General features: G+C 42.7%; 2 protein-coding genes across 2 annotated transcripts; one reads left to right on the plus strand and one right to left on the minus strand.

Annotated features, from left to right (window-relative positions):
- Positions 1-3682: 3682 nt before the first annotated feature.
- Positions 3683-7101, minus strand: LOC132766563 (cystatin-A-like). The gene is made up of 3 exons (XM_067465558.1): positions 6904-7101; positions 6164-6265; positions 3683-3985 (listed from the first exon to the last, which is right to left on the minus strand). Exons 1-3 carry the CDS (start codon positions 6967-6969, stop codon positions 3857-3859), a joined length of 297 nt encoding a protein of 98 aa, XP_067321659.1. The 5' UTR covers positions 6970-7101; the 3' UTR covers positions 3683-3856.
- Positions 7102-16549: 9448 nt separating this feature from the next.
- LOC132766562 (cystatin-A-like) lies at positions 16550-21085 on the plus strand. Its single transcript, XM_067465559.1, has 3 exons — positions 16550-16753; positions 17392-17493; positions 20700-21085. The coding sequence occupies exons 1-3, from the start codon at positions 16688-16690 to the stop codon at positions 20826-20828; spliced, it is 297 nt and encodes a 98-aa protein (XP_067321660.1). The 5' UTR covers positions 16550-16687; the 3' UTR covers positions 20829-21085.
- The last annotated feature ends 1109 nt before the right edge of the window (positions 21086-22194 follow it).

The following is a 22194-nucleotide window of genomic DNA, read 5'->3' on the forward strand; positions in this document are numbered from 1 at the left end:
ACGATCAGGGACAATGGGGGATGATAGGATTATGACATTCCTGAAACCTATGTGTCCCTGCGTCCAGGAAGTCGGCCAGCTGGGGAACTGGCTTATTGTTTTGATAATGAGAAGTTGATTGACTTAAGAAAAGTTTTCCTGTCCCTGATCTGATAAGGGATGTTTGTGATGTGTTTCGCATGAGGCAAAACGGAGCTGGGCAGAAGACTCCCTGTGGGCAGTCTGGCCCGTATTGTTTCTATTAATCAAAACTGACCGGAGGAGATGCCTATCATCAGCCTAACTCTGAAAATCAATAGGAACTTCCTTTGCTATTGTCCATGCAAGAGTTTGTGTAATGTTTGCTTTTGTGAGGGCAACGGCCCCCTCGGGCAGCTGGTCACTTCCTGGCCATCACTCTAAGGTTGGGCAAGGAGCCAAGAGCTGGGCAAAGCAAAAGGGCAAGGGATAATTCATAAAAAGATATACATGCATTCAAACCATAAACATTTCATAGCAATAAACCCCATCCTTGCCCCACATTCCAAGTACATTTAATAAAAGATTTAATTTCATTTGGAAACTTTGAGTCCAGTGTCTCTGAAGAAAGTTCATTGGGAATTGGTGTTTTCTGAAGTTCAAAACAGGCAACAGAAAGTCCTCGATCTTTGTAAAGGCTGGCGGATGAAACCTCAGCTGTGCTGCAATGGATTCACACTTTGGTCCTTGGAAAACTAGGACTCCCCTTCAGGGTCTGAGGCTCTATGGCCAGGCTCTTCCCTGAAGTCCCATGGGGGAACCGCATTGAGTCCCCGGGTCTGGAGCTTGGCAGAGGCGAGGGGCAGTGAGGAGCAATGGAGCTGCAGCAATGGAACCAGCACATTTGACAATCAGCTATTTCTAATAAAATATATCCTCAAAACTTGAGAGGTTATTTCCTGAGCATAGGGATCCATAATGGGAAAAGGGAGATGGCAGATAGGGTTAGAATTTAGTACAGAAAAATAAGTAGTTAAAATGGAGCTAATCCGCCATTTTGTGGATACGGAGATCTGAAAAGAAAGATTCCGTATCCGCGGTTTCAAGCGGCGCGGATCCGGCGTCCCCGGAACACCAGGGAGGCACTCCGGGAAGGCTCGCAGTCTCCCGCAGCCTGGAAAAGGTTGAATTCATGCATTTAGTTAGTTCAGGCAAGAAGTGACACAAAGTATCAGGCTAGAAAGTTAAAAAGTTGCAATTTCAAGTATCTTTATTAAGGGAATAGTTACAAAGTTAGGGCTTGGGGGAAAGTGATAGAAAGGCATAGAGGCTGAGTGCAGTCCCTGTTGAGCTGTCTGTTGGGGCACATTTCATCAGTTTGTCCCAATTGTGGCTTCCAGGAACTGCGGAACTCTCCGCTGTGGGTCAGACCAACTTGAAAGTGGGGGCCTCTGCTGCCCTCGATGACAACATGACAGTTATAGCATCTCCCTGCTGATGTATCCCTATACCCTGGTGTTTGGAGATGCTCTCTTTATTACTAGAGACTAGTATATGCTCACCGTAATCAGAGATTACCCGTGAAGGGCCAGCTCATCCATTAACCAATGTTAGGGGGGCTGTACAGCACTGTGCCCAGGATGATGGAAGAATGTGGGGAGTCATCACAGTGGTGTGATACTTGTAGTCGGTGTCACTTTTTGTTATGGCAGCTCTAAAATGTGCCAGCTTTTCAGGCGCCAGCACCTGTAACCTTCCAGAAAGTGGTTCTACTGGTTAAACCAGCAGTAGAATGATGGTAGCAATGCAAACCTTTGTGTTGCTCCCCCTGCTTTGCCCACTCTGGTGAAATAGGAGGTTCTTTCTTGTGTTGTGAGATAATAACCTTGCCGTAATATTCCCTTTGCTGCCAGAACATACAAAACTGATGAGGCCAAGGTAACCCCTGCTTAACCACATGAGCAGATCCCTCATCTCAGTTAATTCTATTTTATTATGCGTAAAATGCCACATGAATTCATCAACATTATATTGCCTAAAATGAAATGTTTGTGGACAGGAAAAGAGATTTAAAGATGGGCTTAAAACTAACCTTAAAAATTGTGGCATAGACACCAAGAACTGGGAAGCCCTGGCCCTGAAGCGTTCTAACTGGAGGTCAGCTGCTACCAACAGTGTTGTAGAATTTGAAGAGGCATGAATGGAGGACGAAAGGGAGAAACATGTCAAGAGGAAGGTGTGTCAAGCCATCCTTTGTCAGGGCTACCTTCCACCTGGAAATTGATGTCGTTACTGTAAAAGAACACGCGGATCAGGAATAGGTCTCTACAGTCACCACTACCAAAACCCTACACTTGGAAGGCAATCTTACTCAGTCACGAGTCATATCCTCTGATGATTGCCTACAGGGAAACTCTTCCCTGTTGTAGACATATCCTTCCAAATGAAGTTACTCAAATGTGGCCAGCCAGGTGCTGCTAGCCAACAGATTCCATTATATACCCAGGGGCAGCTCAACCCATTACGCAAAGTAAGCATTTGCATTATAGTTGATTTTGCCTAGGGGCGCTCTTGAGGCGCTCTTGGGGGGAAAATAGACCTTGACATATGCGACTTGTATTTACTGGGATTTATTGTTCACCTAAAATCAAAGAGAATTCTGAACTCCACCAATGATGGAATTGAACCAAATATGGCACACACATGACGAACAGAAAATATGTATCAGTAATTGGTTTGGCGGGGGGGGGGGGGGGGAAATACTGTTTGCTTACCGTTGAAAATTACCTAGGGCCTCTGTATATACCCTCCAACATGTTACAGGTTTGAAACCAAGACATGGTACCAAGAAGGCTGTAGTAGTATTGAATTGTCTGAATGCAATATAAGACTGGATGTGAGTGAATATGCTGAAATTTACTGCAGAGAAGAGGGAAGGACAGTAGGAATACCAAGCTGGGATTGGGATCGCAGCCTGTTTTGGATGGAGTTGCTCTCCCTCTGAAAGATCTGGTTCTTAGGGCTCTTCCACACAGCTATATAACCCAGAATATCGAGATAGAAAATCCCACAATATCTGCTTTGAACTGGGTTATCTGAGTCCACACTGCCATATAATCCAGTTCAAAGCAGAAAATCTGTCCTTGTTGACGTTCCTAAAATATAATTGAATTGATGTCGAACATGAATTTGGGGGACCCTGCCAAGGCAGAGGCCAGCCAGACCAGTAAAAGAGGATCCGGACCCCTGGTGAGACAGAAGACACCCAGAAAGATTTTCCCCTAATTTTCCCAATAAATCAAGAAAAAAACCCACCGGGATGTTTATTTCATTTGAGCTGGAATGGATGTCAACTGCAGTCATTTGTCCAGGAGCCGACATTATTATTTATTTTTACAGTATTTATTTACTGCCTTTCTCACCCCTGGGGGGACTCAAAGCAGACATGACTCATTGAGGAAAATAATACCATTTTAATAGGAAATATAGAGCTTCGTGCTGAATGGTTGAAATTGTTGGAAGAAATCAACAAATCACTGGGAATTTTTAAAAACTGAGATGGCAAGGATTAGGAAAGGAAAGAAAGAGAAGTATATCTCATGAGGTGGGTAAGAATGGAATAGGAAACCGAGTTCTCCAAAAACTTTGGAGCAATATCCTTCCCTCCCATGCTTAAAATCAGAGGAGACGGGGATTTAATTTGCCCAGCTTTATTCAATTGCCACTATTTTACTTTAGCATACATATTTCTCCTACTAATGTTAACACCTTGAGTGCCATGGAATGCAAAACTAAACTGCAAACTTCCCAAAACATTTCAGGCCATTTTCTGGTTTTCTTCATTTGTTAATCTGCCGCCAACTGGTTCACAGCAAAAGAACAAGGCAGTAGAAGGCTCTTAGAAGTAGATCAGCGGATCATCTGCTGTCTTTCCTGTCTGGTAACTAGTCAGAGAGATCTTTTCACCGGACTGAGGAAGGGGTTGGTAGATACGCAGGTGCAGATATTCTCCCTGACCACAATCAACCTGCAGAGAAGAGAGAATAACCGGTCACTCTGAAAACTTTGCTTTTGTTGTTATCAAATGTCACAATCAAGAGTCACTAAATAGAGATACCTCCTCCCCAATCTGTACAAACTGTCCAAGTCTTGGAGAACTTGGAGAATTACCTATCTTGAAAACCAAAGTTGGCCTCTTTTAAAAGTGATGTGAGACCATCTCTCTTGATCGTCTTTTCAGTGGCCAGGGTACATGTTGATAGCATTTGGCTTGTGAGTCTCTGGTTTTAGGTCTCACTCACCGGACCAGATGACTGGACAGGGACGGGAAAGGTACTGAACTCAACCACATGTCTGACGGCTCAGTTGAAAGGGATCCGTAAGCTATGTGAATATTTCCAAGAAGGATACATTCGGAGTGGAGGAACGTTTGGGATCTTCTCACCAAACCAAGCACCTTACATTCTACTGCAACGCACTCTACTTGGGTTATTTATTTATTTATTTATATTTTTTATTTCCTATATTTATACCCCTCCTTTCTCCCCTATATTTATACCCTGCCTCCCCCCCCCCCCCCCCAGAGGGGGACTCAGGGCAGCCTAACAAAAGCATTACAAGATGATAGCATCATAAAAACAATCAACAGTACTATCAGAATATTAAAATATTGAAACAACAATTCAAACAATTAATTAAGACACATCCGTTAAAATCCATCAAAATCCAAAACCAGTCCTGTCAATTCATTGCCATAAATTGTGTGATCTTTTCTTCTTGCTGCTCACTGATCAAACGCTTGGTCCCATAACCAGGTCTTGATTTTCTTTCTAAAAGACAGGGGGGAGGTGGCCAATCTGATATCTCTAGGGAGGGCGTTCCACATATGGGAGGCCACTGCTGAGAAGGCCCTGTCCCTCGTCCCTACCAGTCGTGTTTGCGATGGCGGTGGGATCGAGAGCAGGGCCTCCCCAGATGATCTTAAGTTTCATGATGGTTCATACCAGGAGATACGTTTGGACAGGTAATCTGGGCCAGAGCCTGGAAGACTGCCCGGAAGCTCCAACTAATCCAATGCTCGTCATCCAGATTGCTCATGGGAGCGGGGACAGGGAGCGCACAACTCCCTTGTTACGCCAGCTCCACTGGCTGTCAATTAGCTTCCGAGCACAATTCAAAGTGCTGATTTTAACCTACAAAACCCTTTACGGTTCTGGCCCAGTTTACCTGTCTAAACGTATTCTCCCCTATAAACCATCAAAAGCTTTAAGATCTTCCAGAGAGGCCCTGCTCTCGGTCCTGCCACCTTCACAGTGGCACTTGGTGGGGACGAGAGACAGGGCCTTCTCTGTGGTGGACCTCCGACTATGGAACTCTCTCCCCAATGAGGTTAGGTCTGCCCCCTCCCTCCTGACCTTCAGGAAGAAATTGAAATCCTGGCTTTGGAATCAGGCATTCACAGAGTGATAGTTTGTACCAGTATAGGCTACGAGCTATTGGACCACAATGTGCGGACTGAGTTGGATGATGTTTTAACTTGGCAAATTGGTTTATATGTATTTTTAACATTTTTAACTAATTCTATTTGGGTGTTTTTAAACTGTTATTTATTGTCTAGGATTGAATTTTTGCTGTTAGTCATTCTGAGTCCCTCCACGGAGGTAGAGAAGAACGGGATGTAAAAGTTTAAAATAAATAAATAAATTCTCAACCCCATTTAATGTCCCCTTCCTCCAGCCACTCCAAACACACACACACACACACCCTCACTAACCCACACCCCCACATATACTACATACATGCACACACATCACAAGCACATGTAACCTCTAGTCTATTAATCTCCAGACACTCTTGTCATATTCCTTTAACTCTAACTGTAAGCGCCCAACCCGAACACACTTCAGGCACTGGCACCTATTTAGCCCATATCTACACCACAAATCCACACTCCTCATTGGGCTATGCCAACGATACCTCCAAACAGCCCAGAAACATCCAGGCACATAAACCATATCCAGACCTACCCACACACTTTTGACAGCCTTCAGAAATATGCAATCCAGGTGGAATAAATGCATCCAGGATGCATGGACACTGTGGAATTCATGCAGTTTGACACCTCTTTTTAACTACCACGTTCAATGCTTTGGAATTGTAGGAGGTGTACTTCACAAGATATCTTGACTTTACTGGCAGCACTGACCTTAATGAAGTAGTTAATTCCATCAACCACCTGTGTACAGTATTCAGTAGCCTTGAAAATGGAATACTTCTTGTTTTCCTTTTGTTCTATTTCACCTTTTGTCTGAAATTAACAAGAATAGGTACACATTTTACTTCCTGTACAGAAAAGAATAGAACAGTGTCAGGAAAAAGGTGAGATATCGTCCCATTTATGTAAACATTAGAAGTTGAATTTCATGAAACCCCACCGGACATTAATGAGTTTAAGCACCCACCCCAAATGCTATACTATCTCAAGATAATTTCAAGCCAAAGTAAATGATGGAAATGGTCTTCCTGGAGGCCCCTTCTACGCTGCCATATAAAATCCAGATTATCTGCTTTGGACTGGATTATCTAGCAGTGTAGATTCAGATAATAAGTTAAAAGCAGATAATGTGGATTATCTACTTTGATGATCTGGATTACATGGCAGTGTAAAAGGTGACTGGGCTTGCATTCCAGTTGTTCAGAGGATACCAGGATCCAGAGCCACCTCCCAAGCTGTGATTCTTATCTGTTGAGGTTTATGTGGTGGAAGAAGGGTCTTCCAGAAGAGATTGGGTTCTCTGAGCCAGAGGAAGCACCCATAAGAATTACTGCCGCCTTAATCACTACTCTCTAAAATGGTCTTACAGCAACCTGTCTTTGCCAGTTTTCCTAAAATACCGTTTCATTTAACTATGCTTTTTCAACCTTCTAGTAGACTCATTCACTCACCTGGTCAGCCAGCTCCTGAACTTTTGGAGTAGCAGGTATGACTTTGGTTAAGCCTCCAGTACTCATGGTGACAAGTCAGATCTGAGGAGTCCGGAAAGTCTGTGCCGTTAAATCCGAAGCAACTGTGATGTTAGTGAGTAGTCTGGCACTTTATATCCTCACGCAGAGGGGCAATTGACTCAGGAAAGAGTGTGGAATCCTGACCCATGATGAGGGATGAGCACATGACTGACCTTCGCTTTTGGGGAGTGATAAGTCAGCAGACCTTGCCATGTTGCCAAACATATAGCAATCATATGGGGGGCCCGGTTGCATGCATAGCTCTTTGGAATGCAAGACCTAAACCCAACATTAGAATAGGTCCATTGCAAAGAATGGGACTTTTTAGTGACCGTTAACGTCAATGGGCTTCTCTTGATTAGCAACCAAAGAGGGAGACTGGTCAGGATCTTGGCAAAGAGTGAGCAAGCAAGCTGTATATAACTCTTTCCCTCTGCTTTGTTTCCCTCGGTAAAAATTATTGACTTCTTCTGAGATCAATGTGTGTTTTGATAAAAGAGAAAGACTGCATACATCTTGTACTAAAAGGTAAAGGTTTCGTGAACCAGAGACCACTTTGTACCAACCTATCACCATCTCTCAATATAAACGTATGCCTGTTTGTTTGTACTACAAACGCTCCTACACGGTTTGATGGATCTCACCTACAGCACCTAGTAGTCATTGACTGTCTCTCATCCTAGTACTAAACTAGGGATGACTTCTCTTAGCTTCCAAGATCAGGTGGAATCTGGCACCTTTAAGGTGTTTATGCAGATGTTATTGGCTCCTGTCATGTTTAAGACCCCAATGGGCGAATTGTAAGCTTGTCAGTTTAAAACAGCTATTCCGAAAAGGACTATGCCAACCATTTCATAGTAGTAACCCCAAACCCATTTTTAAAATATTGCAAGGAAAGTGTTCTAAAAGAGAAACAACTAATGTAGATTTACCCATGTTACCGTATATAGTTGAGTATAAGCTGACCCGAATATAAGTTGAAAGACCTTATTTTACCACAAAAAACTGAGAAAACGTATTGACTCGAGTATAAGTCAAGGGTGGGCTATGCAGCAGCTACTGGTTTCAAAGTAAATTTCAAAGTAAAAATAAATACCAATAAAATTATATTAATTGAGACATCGGTAGGTTAAATGTGTTTGAATATTTACATACACCTGTAATTTAAGGCTGTCCAGTTCTATGTACTGTCAAAGGTTTTCTTGGCCAGAATCACTGGGTTGTTGTAGGTTTTTTCAGGCTATATGGCCATGTTCTAGAGGCATTCTCTCCTAACATTTCGCCTGCATCTATGGCAAGCATCCTCAGAGGTTGTGAGGTCTTTTGGAACTAGAAAAACTGGGTTTTTATATCTGTGGAAGGTCCAGGGTGGGAGAAAGAACACTTGTCTGTTGGAGCTAGGTGTGAATGTTTCAATTGGCCACCTTGATTAGCATTTGATGACCTGGCAGTTTTTTTTTTTAGTGTAGCTTGTTCGTGCCTGGGGGAATTTTTTGTTTCCTCTCTGGGGAGCTTTATCAGCCTAAAAAAGGGCTGAAAAACTTGGCTTATACTCGGATATAGATGGTAACTCACTATCCTCAACTGGTTTTCCCACTACACTTTTCAACCATCTAAGGGCCCTTCCACACAGCCCTATATCCCAGAATATCAAGGCAGAAAATCCCACGATATCTGCTTTGAATTGGGATATATGGCAGTGTGGACTCAGATAATTTTATGCCTTAATATTCTGGAATATAGGGCTACGTGGAAGGGCTTTCATTTACTTTGATCAAAATATTTTAATCATTTCTACTCAGGCCCCTTCCACACTATATATCCCAGGGTCTGATCCCAGATTATCTGTTTATCCCAGATTATCTGGCAGTGTAGACTCATTTAATCCAATTCAAAGCAGATATCACCTATAAAGCCCTAAACGGTTTGGACCCGCCTACCTTCGTGACCATATCTCTCTCCATGAACCAACCCAGGCCCTTCGATGTTCAGGGAGTCCCTCCTTTCACCCCTGCCAGTCTAACAAGCTTGTCTTGTGAGCACAAGGGAGAGAGCCTTCTCCTCTGTGGCTCCCTGACTTTGGAACTCAATGTTTCTGTCACTGGAGTACACGCCCCCCCAAATGGGAAGTTTAGTTCACAGCCCTGTGTTTCTTTATGAGCTCCCTGCAAATAACTTGCTCCTATTATTATCTCATTAGAGTTTTGTAAACATTTTATCCTGTACATGTGGCCTACCCACTGTCACTGTGATTGTGTTTACTGTAATGTTATTTTGTTACTGTATTCATATTTTTTCCTTTTTCTTTTTTCTATGTAATTTTGATGATGTTGCTTGTTGTTTATGTCTTGATTTTATTTTTGTTGTAATATGTTGTCCGGGCTTGGCCCCATGTAAGACGCTCCGAGTTCCCATTGGGGAGATAGTGGCGGGGTATAAATAAAGATGATGATGATGATGATGATGATGATTATATTAATCTGGCATCAGGCCCTGGGATATAGGGCAGTGTGGAAGGAGCCTCAGATTTACTTCACCAACTGTTAAGTGAATCACACCTGATATTAAAAGATTCTTTTTTGAATAAAGTAAATCACAAACAACAGAATTAAAAGTTCTGGAGTATAAAAATATTCAACATATTTCACAGCAGCCACTTACCAGATCTTTGGGAAACTAATTAAAGGAAAGGAAAGAGGAAGGAAGGAAGGAAGGAAGGAAGGAAGGAAGGAAGGAAGGAAGGAAGAGCTAGGGTGTATGAGGTACAGCAAGGGAAGAAGGAAAGAATGGAAGAAAAGAGAGCCCCCTTCTACACTGCCAAATAATTCAGATTATATAAGCCAATAATCCACATTCTCTCAATTGAACTGGATTATCTGTGTCTACACTGCCATATAATCCCATTCAAAGCAGATAATCTGGATTTTTTATGGCAGTGTAGAAGGGGGCAGAGAAAAAAAAGGTGTAGAAGGGAAGCGGAGGAGGAAAAGAAAGAGTAACAAAGAAAATGGAAACATGGACAATGTTGGACATATATGCTAGATGTACAATATAAAATTAAAGGTAAAGGTTGTCCCCTGACATTAAGTCCAGTCATGTCTGACTCTGGGGTGTGGTGCTCATCTCCATTTCTAAGCCGAAGAGCCAGCGTTGTCCATAGACACCTCCAAGGTCATGTGGCCAGCATGACCGCCGGAGCGGTACCTATTGATCTACTCACATTTGCATGTTTTCGAACTGCTAGGTTGGCAGAAGCTAGGGCTGACAGCGGAAGCTCATGCCGCTCCCTGGAATCGAACCTGCGACCTTTCGGCCAACAAGCTCAGCAGCTCAGTGCTTTAACCCACTGCGCCACCGGGGGCCCCAATATAAAATTAGTTGCCTGATAATGTGCCCTTGATTTGTTATACAAGTGTCCAATTAAAACATTTATTTGATAGCAACACAGAAAACCCAACTTTAGGAATCAGGAACTGGAATTGCTGCAAGAGAGTATGAAACCTTGATCCATGAGTGATGATCACATAGTTGACCTTCTCTTTTGAGCAGTGACAAGGCAACATGCCTTCCCAAAAGCAGATCTATTTCAGGAGTTGCAAGGATGCTCCTCTGTATGCTCCTCTGTCTGTGCAAACATTTACCTGTGGCTCAAAAGATAGCTCAACTGCAATAGCAGCCTGTGAGTCAGATTTCCAGGTAATCTGAAGGACTGCATTGTGTTGTTTCATAAAACTATGATAAATATGTCATAACTAAAGTTGCTGTTAAATGCATTTGGCTTTCTCCCAAATGAGCATCCGAATATAAATTAATCAAATGATGGCAGACAGAAAAATGATTGAGATAGAAGATAAATGATGTTCTTTTATGTTCAAGGAGCGTGTTTTGCCATGGAAGGAAAGTCAATAAAAGTGCATCCCCATTTATAAAAATTATACCTCAAATTGAATTGTTTTCACTGGATAACTGAACCCAAACCATGTAAAGCTTTAAGTATCAAAACCAACACCTTGCATTTTGCCCGGAAACGAATTGGCAACCAGGGGAATGACTTCAGTATAGGCGTGATATGAGGACTCCTGGATGTTCTTGTAACCAACCTGTCTGCCATATATTGAACCCACTGGAGTTTCTGAACTTGGTACAAAGATAGCCCAAAGTAAAGTGCATTGCAGAAGTCCAACATTGAAGATACAGCGCGTGCACTACCATCTTCAGGTCCTCCAAATCTGGGAAGGGGCACAGTTGGCGTATCAGCCGAAGATGGTAGTAAGCTTTGGCTGAAATGTGTGTAGGGGTGTGAGAAATAACTGCAATGAGAAATAACTATTGGGAGTTTGGGGTTATAATGGTAATCAGTAGATTAAATGTAGATTTCCAGGTTCTACTTCTCACATGCAAAATCCTCTGCGGCTAGATCTATACTGCCATATACTACACATTATCAAATCAGATAAGCCACATTGTCTGCTTTGAATGGGATTATATGAGTCTACACTGCCATGTAATCCAGTTCAAAGTGGATTTTATATGGCAGTCTAGATCCAGCCTTACAGAAACAACAATGCAGTGTTTTGTGGTATGCTAGTTCACTGCTACCTATCTACACAGGGGCAGGCTTTGGGAAGGTTGGGTGAGATTGGGGTGGGGGAGTGATATGTGTTTTAAAGTCAATTGTAGTGTACCTATTGTATTTTAATTCTGTTTTACCACACTACCCCGGTGGCGCAGTGGGTTAAACCCCTGTGCCGGCAGGACTGAAGACCGACAGGTCGCAGGTTCGAATCCGGGGAGAGGCGGATGAGCTCCCTCTATCAGCTCCAGTTCCTCATATGGGGACATGAGAGAAGCCTCCCACAAGGATGATAAAAGCATCAAATCATCCGGGCGTCCCCTGGGCAACGTACTTGCAGACGGCCAATTCTCTCATACCAGAAGTGACTTGCAGTTTCTCAAGTCGCTCCTGACACGACAAAAAAACCCAAAAAAATCCACCCAGTTATTATTTAATTGTTTTTAAACTTTTGTATTGCACTTTTTATAATTGTCTAGTGTGAAGTGTTAGCCTTGAGTCCCCACGGGCGGAAAGGTGAGGTATAAATAAAGATTATTATTATTATTATTATTATTATTATTATTATTGGATCATTCTTGAGTTTTATCACATGCCTATCAGTTGTCTATATGTAATGAGAAATTAATAACTTGACAATCGTCTACTGAGTCCAAGGAATGAAGCATCTTGTTTTTCACAGGACACAAAAATCGACACAGATCATTACGAAATCACAAAGAGCTTGGGCAACTTTATTCACACGTTCCAAGTGAATAGGAGAAATATAGCAACTTTAGTTAAGAAAGATTTCTCATTGTTTTATAAAATGACACAATTCAGTCCTTCATATCACCTGGCAGTCTGACTCAGAGGTTGCCATTGCTGTTGAGCGATCTTTTGAGCCACAAGTAAATGTTTGCACAGACAGGGCATCCCTGCAACTCCTTAACATGCGCTTAAAGATTGCATTGAGCAATATGACAAGACCCACTACCTCATCCTTGCCCAAAAGAAAAGGTCCTGTGGCAATTCCAGTTCCCAATTCCTAAATTCTAGGGTCCTTCTAGACACCCCCTATATCCCAGAATCTGAACCCAGGTTTTCTGTTTATCCCAGATTATTTGGCAGTGGGGACTCATATAATCCAGTATAAAGCAGAAAACCTGGAATCAGATCCTGGGATATAAGGCCTCGCTGGAAGGGCCCTCAGTTTCCTGCATTACTGTCAAGTAAATGGTTTTAATAGAAATAGGTTTCACTTGTTCATCAAATACAGAGTACATTGGTAAGCAACCTATTTTATATTGTACGATGAAATTTTGATGAACATCGGTCTGGATTATATCCTCATGGACGATTTGTCCATGAGGATATAAGCAGCCTTTCTCTTTTACCAGAACAAACACCAGTCCAAAAAGGGGATAATAATTGTTACTGAGGAAAACAAAGCAAAGGAAAGAGTTATATTCACCAAGATCCTGACCATTTTCCCTCTTCAACTGCTATACATGAATCCCCACCGGGGAAACCCATTGAAATTGATGGTTGCTAAACAATCCCATTTTTCTAATAGCCCCATTCGAATCAGAAGGGGCTGACATTGGATTTTGCACTTGCATTGCAAAGCAAGCAACTTGGCCTCACCTCCGATTTACTTTTCTGCTGATTTTGGGCAATATGGCAAGGCCTGCTGACTTAATACAGCTCAAAAGCAAAGGTCAATCATGTAATTATCACTAATGAATTAAAATGCAATCATTCCACACTCTTTCTTGAGTATGCCAGAATATTGAACAATCCTAATGAGGATGAGCTCACAGGCCCTCGCTTTCAGGCTGATCTGACTGCACAGCAGTGAGTTCCGCAGTTCCTGGGACCATGGACCTGATGAAAGCCAAGGGACTGTGGCTTCAGCAGCACTTTCAACCAAGGGATGTTTTCCTATCCCTTTCCTTTTTCACTGACCTTACCCTGTCCTTGTAACAATCCCCCAATAAAAGTTTCTTTAACTTACAACTTTTTCTCTCCAGAGTGATACATTGTGTCCTTTGACTGTCTCGAACACTCTCTAACATGAACCCTTCCTTTCCTGAGCTGCAGATCACTGCCAGCTTGCCCAGGATGCTGCTACAGTGTCCCAGGGAGGCCAAAACTGTGTTCCTTTGAACCGCGGATACGGAAACCCACTGGGTCTCTGTATCCGCGGGTCAACCGATCGGCTCCATACTGGTGCCATCTTTCTCCTAGACTAATTCAAAGACAAAGGTAGTGAGTTCCAAAGTTGGGGAGCCACAGAGGAGAAGGCTCTCTCCCTTGTGCTCACAAGACGAACTTGTGAGACTGGCAGGGGCAAAAGGAGGGACTCCTCCAAAGATTGAAGGGCTTGGGTTGGTTCATGGAAAGAGATACGGTCACGAAGGTAGGTGGGTCCCAAACCGTTTAGGGCTTTGTAGGTGATATCTGCTTTGAATTGGATTAAATAAGTCTACACTGCCAGATAATCTGGGATAAACAGATAATCTGGGATCAGACCCTGGGATATATAGTGTGGAAGGGGCCTGAGTAGAAATGATTAAAATATTTTGATCAAAGTAAATGAAAGCTCTTCCACACAGCCCTATATCCCAGAATATCAAGGCAGAAAATCCCACAATAATTGGATTATCTGAGTCCACACTGCCATATATCCCAGTTCAAAGCAGATATTGTGGGATTTTCTGCCTTGATATTCTGGGATATAGGGCTGTGTGGAAGGGCCCTTAGATGGTTGAAAAGTGTAGTGGGAAAGCCAGTTGAGGATAGTGAGTTACCGTCTATATCCGAGTATAAGCCAAGTTTTTCAGCCCTTTTTTTAGGCTGAAAAAGCTCCCCAGAGAGGAAACAAAAAAAAAATCCCCTAGGCACTAACAAGCTACACTAAAAAACTGCCAGGCCATCAAATGCTAATCAAGCTGGCCAGTTGAAACATTCACACCTAGCTCCAACAGACAAGAGTCCTTTGTCCCACCCTGGTCATTCCACAGATATATAAACCCATTTTCCTACTTCCAACAGACCTCACAACCTCTGAGGATGTTTGCCATAGATGCAGGCGAAATGTCAGGAGAGAATGCCTCTAGAACATGGCCATATAGCCCGAAAAAAACCTATAACAACCCAAAATGTACTATGTTTTGAAATAGACTTCACACCAGAATGCTTTGTCCAGAGCTTTCAAAAAAATGTTTTTCAGTCTATGGCTACAGTTTGGGGATTTTAGGACTTATAGACCAAAAAGTAATATTTTCTAAGCTGCAGTTCTCTCCCTCACTTTATAATCACAGCAAACCTATGAGACAGATTAGACTGAAAGAGTACAGCTGAACCAGGGTAACCCATTGGTATCTGGGTAACCCATTGGGTAACCCATTGATATCAGCTTGATCTCTGACTGGGGATTTGAACCCAGCTCTTCCCAGAGTGTGTGACATCTCAATGAATACAGCATAATTTGTGTAGAAGAGGCAAGGATATGAAGGGTAAAACCTCAATAAGGGCCCTTCCACACAGCCATATAACCCAGAATATCAAGGCAGATAATCCCACAATAATTGTATTATCTGAGTCCACACTGCCATATATCTCAGTTCAAAGCAGATATCGTGGGATGTTCTGCCTTGATATTCTGGGATATAGGGCTGTGTGGAAGGGACCTTAGATGGTTGAAAGGTGTAGTGGGAAAGCCAGTTGAGGATAGTGAGTTACCATGGCCAGTTGAAACATTCACACCTAGCTCCAACAGACAAGAGTTCTTTCTCCCACCCTGGACCTTCCACAGATATAAAAACCCAGTTTTTCTAGTTCCAAAAGACCTCACAACCTCTGAGGATGCTTGTCATAGATGCAGGCGAAACGTTAGAAGAGAATGCTTCTACAAGATAGCCATATACCCTGAAAAAAACCTACAACAACCCAGGGATTCTGCCCATGAAAGCCTTCGACAATACGTAGAACTGGACAGTCTTAAATTACAGGTGTATGTAAATATTCAAAAACATTTAACTTACCGATGCCTCAATTACTATAATTTTATTGGTATCTATTTTTACTTTGAAATGTACCAGTAGCTGCTGCATATCCCACCCTTGAGTCATACTCAAGTCAATATGTTTTCTCAGTTTTTTGAGGTAAAATAAGGTCTCTCAACTTATATTCGGGTCAGCTTATCCTTGACTATATACGGTAACATGTGTAAATCTACATTAGTTGTATTTCTCTTTTGGAACACCTTCCTTGCAATATTTTAAAAATGGGTTTAGGGGTTACTACTATAAAATGGTTGGCATAGTCTTTTTCGGAATAGCTGTTTTAAACTGACAAGTTTACAATTTGCCCATTGAGGTCTTTAACATGACAGGAGCCAATAACATCTGCATAAACACCTTAAAGGTGCCAGATTCCACCTAATATTGGAAGCTAAGAAAAGTCATCCCTAGTTTAGTACTTGGCTGGGAGACACTCGATGACTACTAGGTGAAGTAGGTGAGGTCCATCAAACCATGTAGGAATGTTTGTAGTACAAACAAACAGGCAAAGGTTTATATTGAGAGGTGGTGATAGGTTGGTACAAAGTGGTCCCTGGTACACGAAACCTAATAGTACAAGATGTATAGTCTTTCTCTTTTATCAAAAAACACATTGATCTCAGAAGAAGTCAATAATTTTTACCGAGGGAAACAAAGCAGAGGGAAAGAGTTATATACAGCTTGCTTGCTCGCTCTTTGCCAAGGTCCTGACCAGTCTCCCTCTTCAGTTGCTATAAATTAATCCAGGGAAGTCCATTGACGTTAACGGTCACTAAAAAGTCCCATTCTTTGCAATGGACCCATTCGAATGGATGGGATTAACGTTGGGTTTAGGTCTTGCATTCCAAAGAGCTATGCATGCAACCTGGCCCCCCGATATGATTGCTATATGTTTGGCCACATGGCAAGGTCTGCTGACTTATCACCCCCCAAAAGCGAAGGTCAGTCATGTGCTCATCCCTCATGGGTCAGGATTCCACCCTCTTTCCTGAGTCAATTGCCCCTCTGCGTGAGGATATAAAGTGCCAGACTACTCACTAACATCACAGTTGCTTCTGATTTAACAGCACAGACTTTCCAGACTCCTCAGATCTGACTTGTCACTATGAATCCTGGAGGCTTAAGTGAAGTCACGACTGCTACTCCAGAAGTTCAGGAGCTGGCTGACCAGGTGAGTGAATGAGTCTACCAGAAGGTTGGAAAAGCATAGTTAATTGAAACTGTATTTTAGGAAAACTGACTAAGACAAATTGCTGTAAGACCATCTTAGAGAGTAGTGATTAAGGCGGCAGTAATTCTTATGGGTTCTTCCTCTGGCTCAGAGAACCCAATCTCTTCTGGAAGACCCTTCTTCCACCACATAAACCTCAACAGATAAGAGTCACAGCTTGGGAGGTGGCTCTGGATCCTGGTACCCTCTGAACAACTGGAATGCAAGCGCAGGCACCTTTTACACTGCCATGTAATCCAGATCATCAAAGTAGATAATCCACATTATCTGCTTTTAACTTATTATCTGAATCTACACTGCCAGATAATCAAGTTCAAAACAGATAATCTGGATTTTATATGGCAGCATAGAAGAGGCTTCCGGGATGACCATTTCCATCATTTGCTTTGGGTAGAAATTATCTTGAGATAGTATAGCATTTGGGATGGATGCTTAAACTCATTAATGTCCGTTGGGGTTCCATGAAATTCAACTTCTAACGCTTACATAAATGGGACAATATCTCACCTTTTTTCCGACACTGTTCCATTTTTTTCTGTACAGGAAGTAAAATGTGAAACTATTTTTGTTTATTTCAGACAAAAGGTGAAATAGAACAAAAGGAAAACAAGAAGTATTCCATTTTCAAGGCTACTGAATACAGGACACAGGTGGTTAAAGGAACTAACTACTTCATTAAGGTCAGTGCTGCCAGTAAAGTCGAGATATCTTGTGAAGTACACCTCCTACAATTCCAAAGCATTGAGCCATGGTAGTTAAAAAGAGGTGTCAAACTGCATGAATTCCACAGTGTCGTGGCATCCTGTGTGCATTTATTGCACCAGAATTGCATATTTCGGAAGGCTTCCCTTTTGGTGACTTCAGGAGTCTGTATGGGCTGTCAAAGGTGTGTGGGTAGGTCTGGATATGGTTTATGGGCCTGGATGCATCTGGGCTGTTTGGAGGTATGTGGGGTGTGAGTGGGTGGCATAGCCCAATGAGGAGTGTGGATTTGTAGTGTAGATATGAGCTAAACAGGTGCCAGTGTCTGAAGTGTGTTGGAGGTGGGTGCCTACAGTTAGAGTTAAAGGAATATGTCAAAAGTGTCTGGAGATGAATATATTGGAGGTTACATTGGAGGCTTGTGATGTATGTGCATGTATGTAGTATATGTAGAGTGCAGAGTGGCTGGAGGAAGGGGACGTTAAATTTGGTTGAGAATTTATTTATTTATTTTAAACTTTTACATCCCGTTCTTCTCTACCTCCATGGAGGGAGTTGGAACAGCTAACAGCAAAAATTCAGTGCTAGACATTAAATAACGGTTTAACAACATCCAAATACAATTAGTTAAAAATGTTAAAAATACATATAAGCCAATTTGGCAAGTTAAAACATCATCCAACTCAGTCCGCACATTGTGGTCCAATAGCTCGTAGCCTATACCAACTATACCAACTATCACTCTGTGAATACCTGATTCCAAAGCCAGGATTTCAATTTCTTCCTGAAGGTCAGGAGGGAGGGGGCAGACCTAACCTCATTGGGGAGAGAGTTCCATAGTCGGAGGTCCACCACAGAGAAGGGCCTGTTTCTTGTCCCCACCAAGCGCGACTGTGAAGGTGGCAGGACAGAGAGCAGGGCCTCTCCAGAAGATCTTTACGCTCTTGATGGTTTATAGGGGATAATATGTTTGGACAGGTAAAGGGTTTTGTAGGTTGAAATCAGCACTTTGAATTGTGCTCAGAAGCTAATTTACAGCCAGTGGAGCTGGCATAACAAGGGAGTTGTGCGCTCCCTGTCCCCATTCCCATGAACAATCTGGATGTCGAGTATTGGACTAGTTGGAGCTTCCGGCAGTCTTCCAGGCTCTGGCCCAGATTACCTGTCTGAACGTATCTCCTGGTACGAACCATCACAAAACTTAAGATCATCTGGGGAGGCCCTGCTCTCGATCCCACCGCCATTGCAAACGCGACTGGTGGGGAAGAAGGACAGGGCCTTCTCAGCAGTGGCCTCTTGTTTGTGGAACACCCACCCTAGAGATATCAGATTGGCCACCTCCCTCCTATTTTTTAGAAAGAAAATCAAGACCTAGTTATGGGTCAGTGAGCAGCAAGAAGAAGATCACACAATTTATGGCAATGAATTGACCAGACTGGTTTTGGATTTTGATGGATTTTAATGGATGTGTCTTAATTAATTGTTTGAATTGTTGTTTTAATATTTTAATATTCTGATAGTACTGTTGATTGTTTTTATGATGCTATCCTGTAATGCTTTTGTTAGGCTGCCCTGAGTCCCCCTCCGGGGGGAGAAAGGCAAGGTATAAATATAGGAAATAAAAAATAAAAAATAATAATAACCCCACGTAGAGTGCGTTGCAGTAGAATGTATGTCTACTGCAACGACGCCAGACACAGAATAAAGGTTCAAACACAGCTTTATTACATAAAAATGGACCTACAAAGCACTTAACTTCAGTGCTAAGGGTCTCAGAAGCGATTTGGCATCAAAAAGAAGTTGGTATAAGTAACAAAAATATAATCCGGATTATAGTGCTGCCTAATAATCAAAAGGTTAAGCAAACTGCTTGAAAATTGAAATAGCACAAAACACAGTCACAGAAGCTGGAAAAACGTGGTTTCAAAACTAAGAAATGTTTCAGTCACAAAGATATAAGAGTTCAAAGTCCAGAAAGCCTAAAGCGTTGCCAAACCGGTCCGTGGTCAATCCGTTGGTAAACAAAGGCTGGAACGCAGGAATCACCGAGGAAGCAGGAGTTCAGGAACACATGAAGCTGTAGCCCAGGACCCAAGGTTGAAAATTGGCAGCACAAAGCATTCTATCCTATAAAGACACTTTGCCTTCTGCGAAGTGCAATCCAAACAGAACCCACTTTTATCTCAAAGTTCTTTCTCAGAGCTTAATGAGCTCCCCACCCTCTCGTCATCACTCTCAGCTGCCCCCAAACCCGCAACTGAGTGCCCATCCCTCCACCTCTGCCAACAATTGTCAGGGTTCAGATCCTGCCAAGAGTCCCCTGGCTGCCAATCCCCAGTGAACCCCTCAAATTCCTCACTGGAGGTGGGTTGATTACAGATGTCCCTTATTTGTTGCACACAGGTCCAATCTAATTCCTCCTCCTGTTCCATATCACTCCCAGACCCAGAACTCCTTTCAAAGCCAAGGAAATTTTCATCCTCTGTTGGTGCACAAAGTATTTCCCGAATATGTTTCCTTTGTAATTCCCCCTCAGACTCTGGCTCGCGAGCAGCCCTTTTTACACCTCTGCTCACTTCCCCATCCCCCATCTCACAATCGGAGAAGCCTGGAAATGTGTCAGTATCACTTGGAGCCATAATGATTTCCCTAATGCGCTGACGCTGCTGTTCTCCCTCCGACTCCAGAGTAGACCCGTTCTCCCTGCTACCAGGAGTAGCAACTTGACCAACACGCTGAACTACAACAATGTAAGATGCTTGGTTTGGTGTGAAGATCCCAAACGTTCCTCCACTCCAAATGTATCCTTCTTGGAAATATTCATGAGGCTTGGGGATCCCTTTCAGCTGAGCCCTCAGACATGTGGTTGAGTTCACTACCTTTTCCGTCCCTGTCCAGTCAACTGATCTGGCGAGTGAGACCTAAAACCAGAGACTCACAAGCCAAATGCTATCAACATGTACCCTGGCCACTGAAAAAATGATCAAGAGAGATGGTCTCACATCACTTTTAGAAGAGGCCAACTCTGGTTTTCAAGATAGGTAATTCTCCAAGTTCTCCAAGACTTGGACAGTTTGTACATATTGGGGAGGAGGTATCTCTATTTAGTGACTCTTGATTGTGACATTTGATAACAACAAAAGCAAAGTTTTCAGAGTGACCAAATATTCTCTCTTCCCTGCAGGTTGATTGTGGTCAGGGAGAATATATGCACCTGCGTATCTACGAACCAATTCCTCAGTCTGGTGAAAAGATCTCTCTGACTAGTTACCAGACAGGAAAGACAGCAAATGATCCGCTGATCTACTTCTAAGAGCCTTCGGCTGCCTTGTTCTTTTGCTGTGAACCAGCTGGCTGCAAGTTAACAAATGAAGAAAACCAGAAAATGGCCTGAAATGCTTTGGGAAGTTTGCAGTTTAGTTTTGCATTCCATGGCACTCAAGGCATTTACAGAAGTAGAAGAAATATGTATGCTAAAGTAAAATAGCTGCAATTGAATAAAGCTGGACAAATTAAATCCCTGTCTCCTCTGATTTTAAGCATGGGAGGGAAGGGTATTGCTCCATGGTTTTTGGAGAACTCGCTTTCCTATTCCATTCTTTCCCACCTCATGAGATACACTTCCTTTCCTTTCCTTTCCTTTCCTTTCCTTTCCTTTCCTAATCCTTGCCATCTCATTTTTTTAAATTCCCAGTGGTTTATTGATTTCTTCCAACAACAAACAAACTACAAATTGAGCTCCCTTGAAAGCTGCACTATGCCCACCCCGAGCATAGGATGAGGACCGTGTTGCCCTCTGCATGTGGTCCTATTGTAGTGCCCATCAGTAGACATTGCCAGTGCAGCGAATCTACCCAGAAGCTTTTATTTCAGCCATAGACCTTTTCACTGTCACTGTTCAAACATATCTTTTGTGATTAATCACGATGCTTTAATCATGTTGAATTTGTAACAATGAAAACACATCCTGCATATCAGATATTTACATTACGATTCGTAACAGTAGCAAAATTACAGTTATAAAGGAGCAACCAAAATAATTTTATGGTTGGGGGTCACCAGAACATGAGGAAGCATATTTAGGAGTCACGGTGTTAGAAAGGTTGAGAACCACTGCTCTACACACTTCAACTCCAAGACAGCTCATCCATATTGAGTTATTTATTTATTTATTTATTTATTTATTTATTTCGGTTACTTCTACCCCGCCCTTCTCACCCCAGAGGGGGACTCAGGGCGGCTTACAAAGGCACAATTCGATGCCGGCATCAACATAACAGTAGAATAAAAACAATTAAGCAGCAATTAAACAATTAACAATCAGTTTCTGCACTGCAACAATAAAATCAATAAAACCGATTTCACCAAATTAACGCGCAGCGTTCGCCATCTCATAGTCCAAATTCCAATTCCACTTTGTCAGTCCTGTCAGTCCTCATCGTCCAATTGTCTTTATCTAGTTGCAGGATTGCCCGAAGGCCTGGTCCCACAACCACGGTTTTGATTTCCTCCTGAAGGAGAGGAGGGATGTTGATGACCTAATTTCCCCCGGGAGTGAGTTCCATAGGTGAGGGGCCATCACTGAGAAGGCCCTGCTCCTCGTCCCCACCAACCTCACTTGTGATAGCGGTGGGGTCGAGAGCAGGGCCTCCCCAGATGATCTCAAACTCCGAGGTGGG

The sequence above is a fragment of the Anolis sagrei genome, chromosome 2 (assembly GCF_037176765.1).
Source record: "Anolis sagrei isolate rAnoSag1 chromosome 2, rAnoSag1.mat, whole genome shotgun sequence".
Taxonomy (NCBI): domain Eukaryota; kingdom Metazoa; phylum Chordata; class Lepidosauria; order Squamata; family Dactyloidae; genus Anolis; species Anolis sagrei.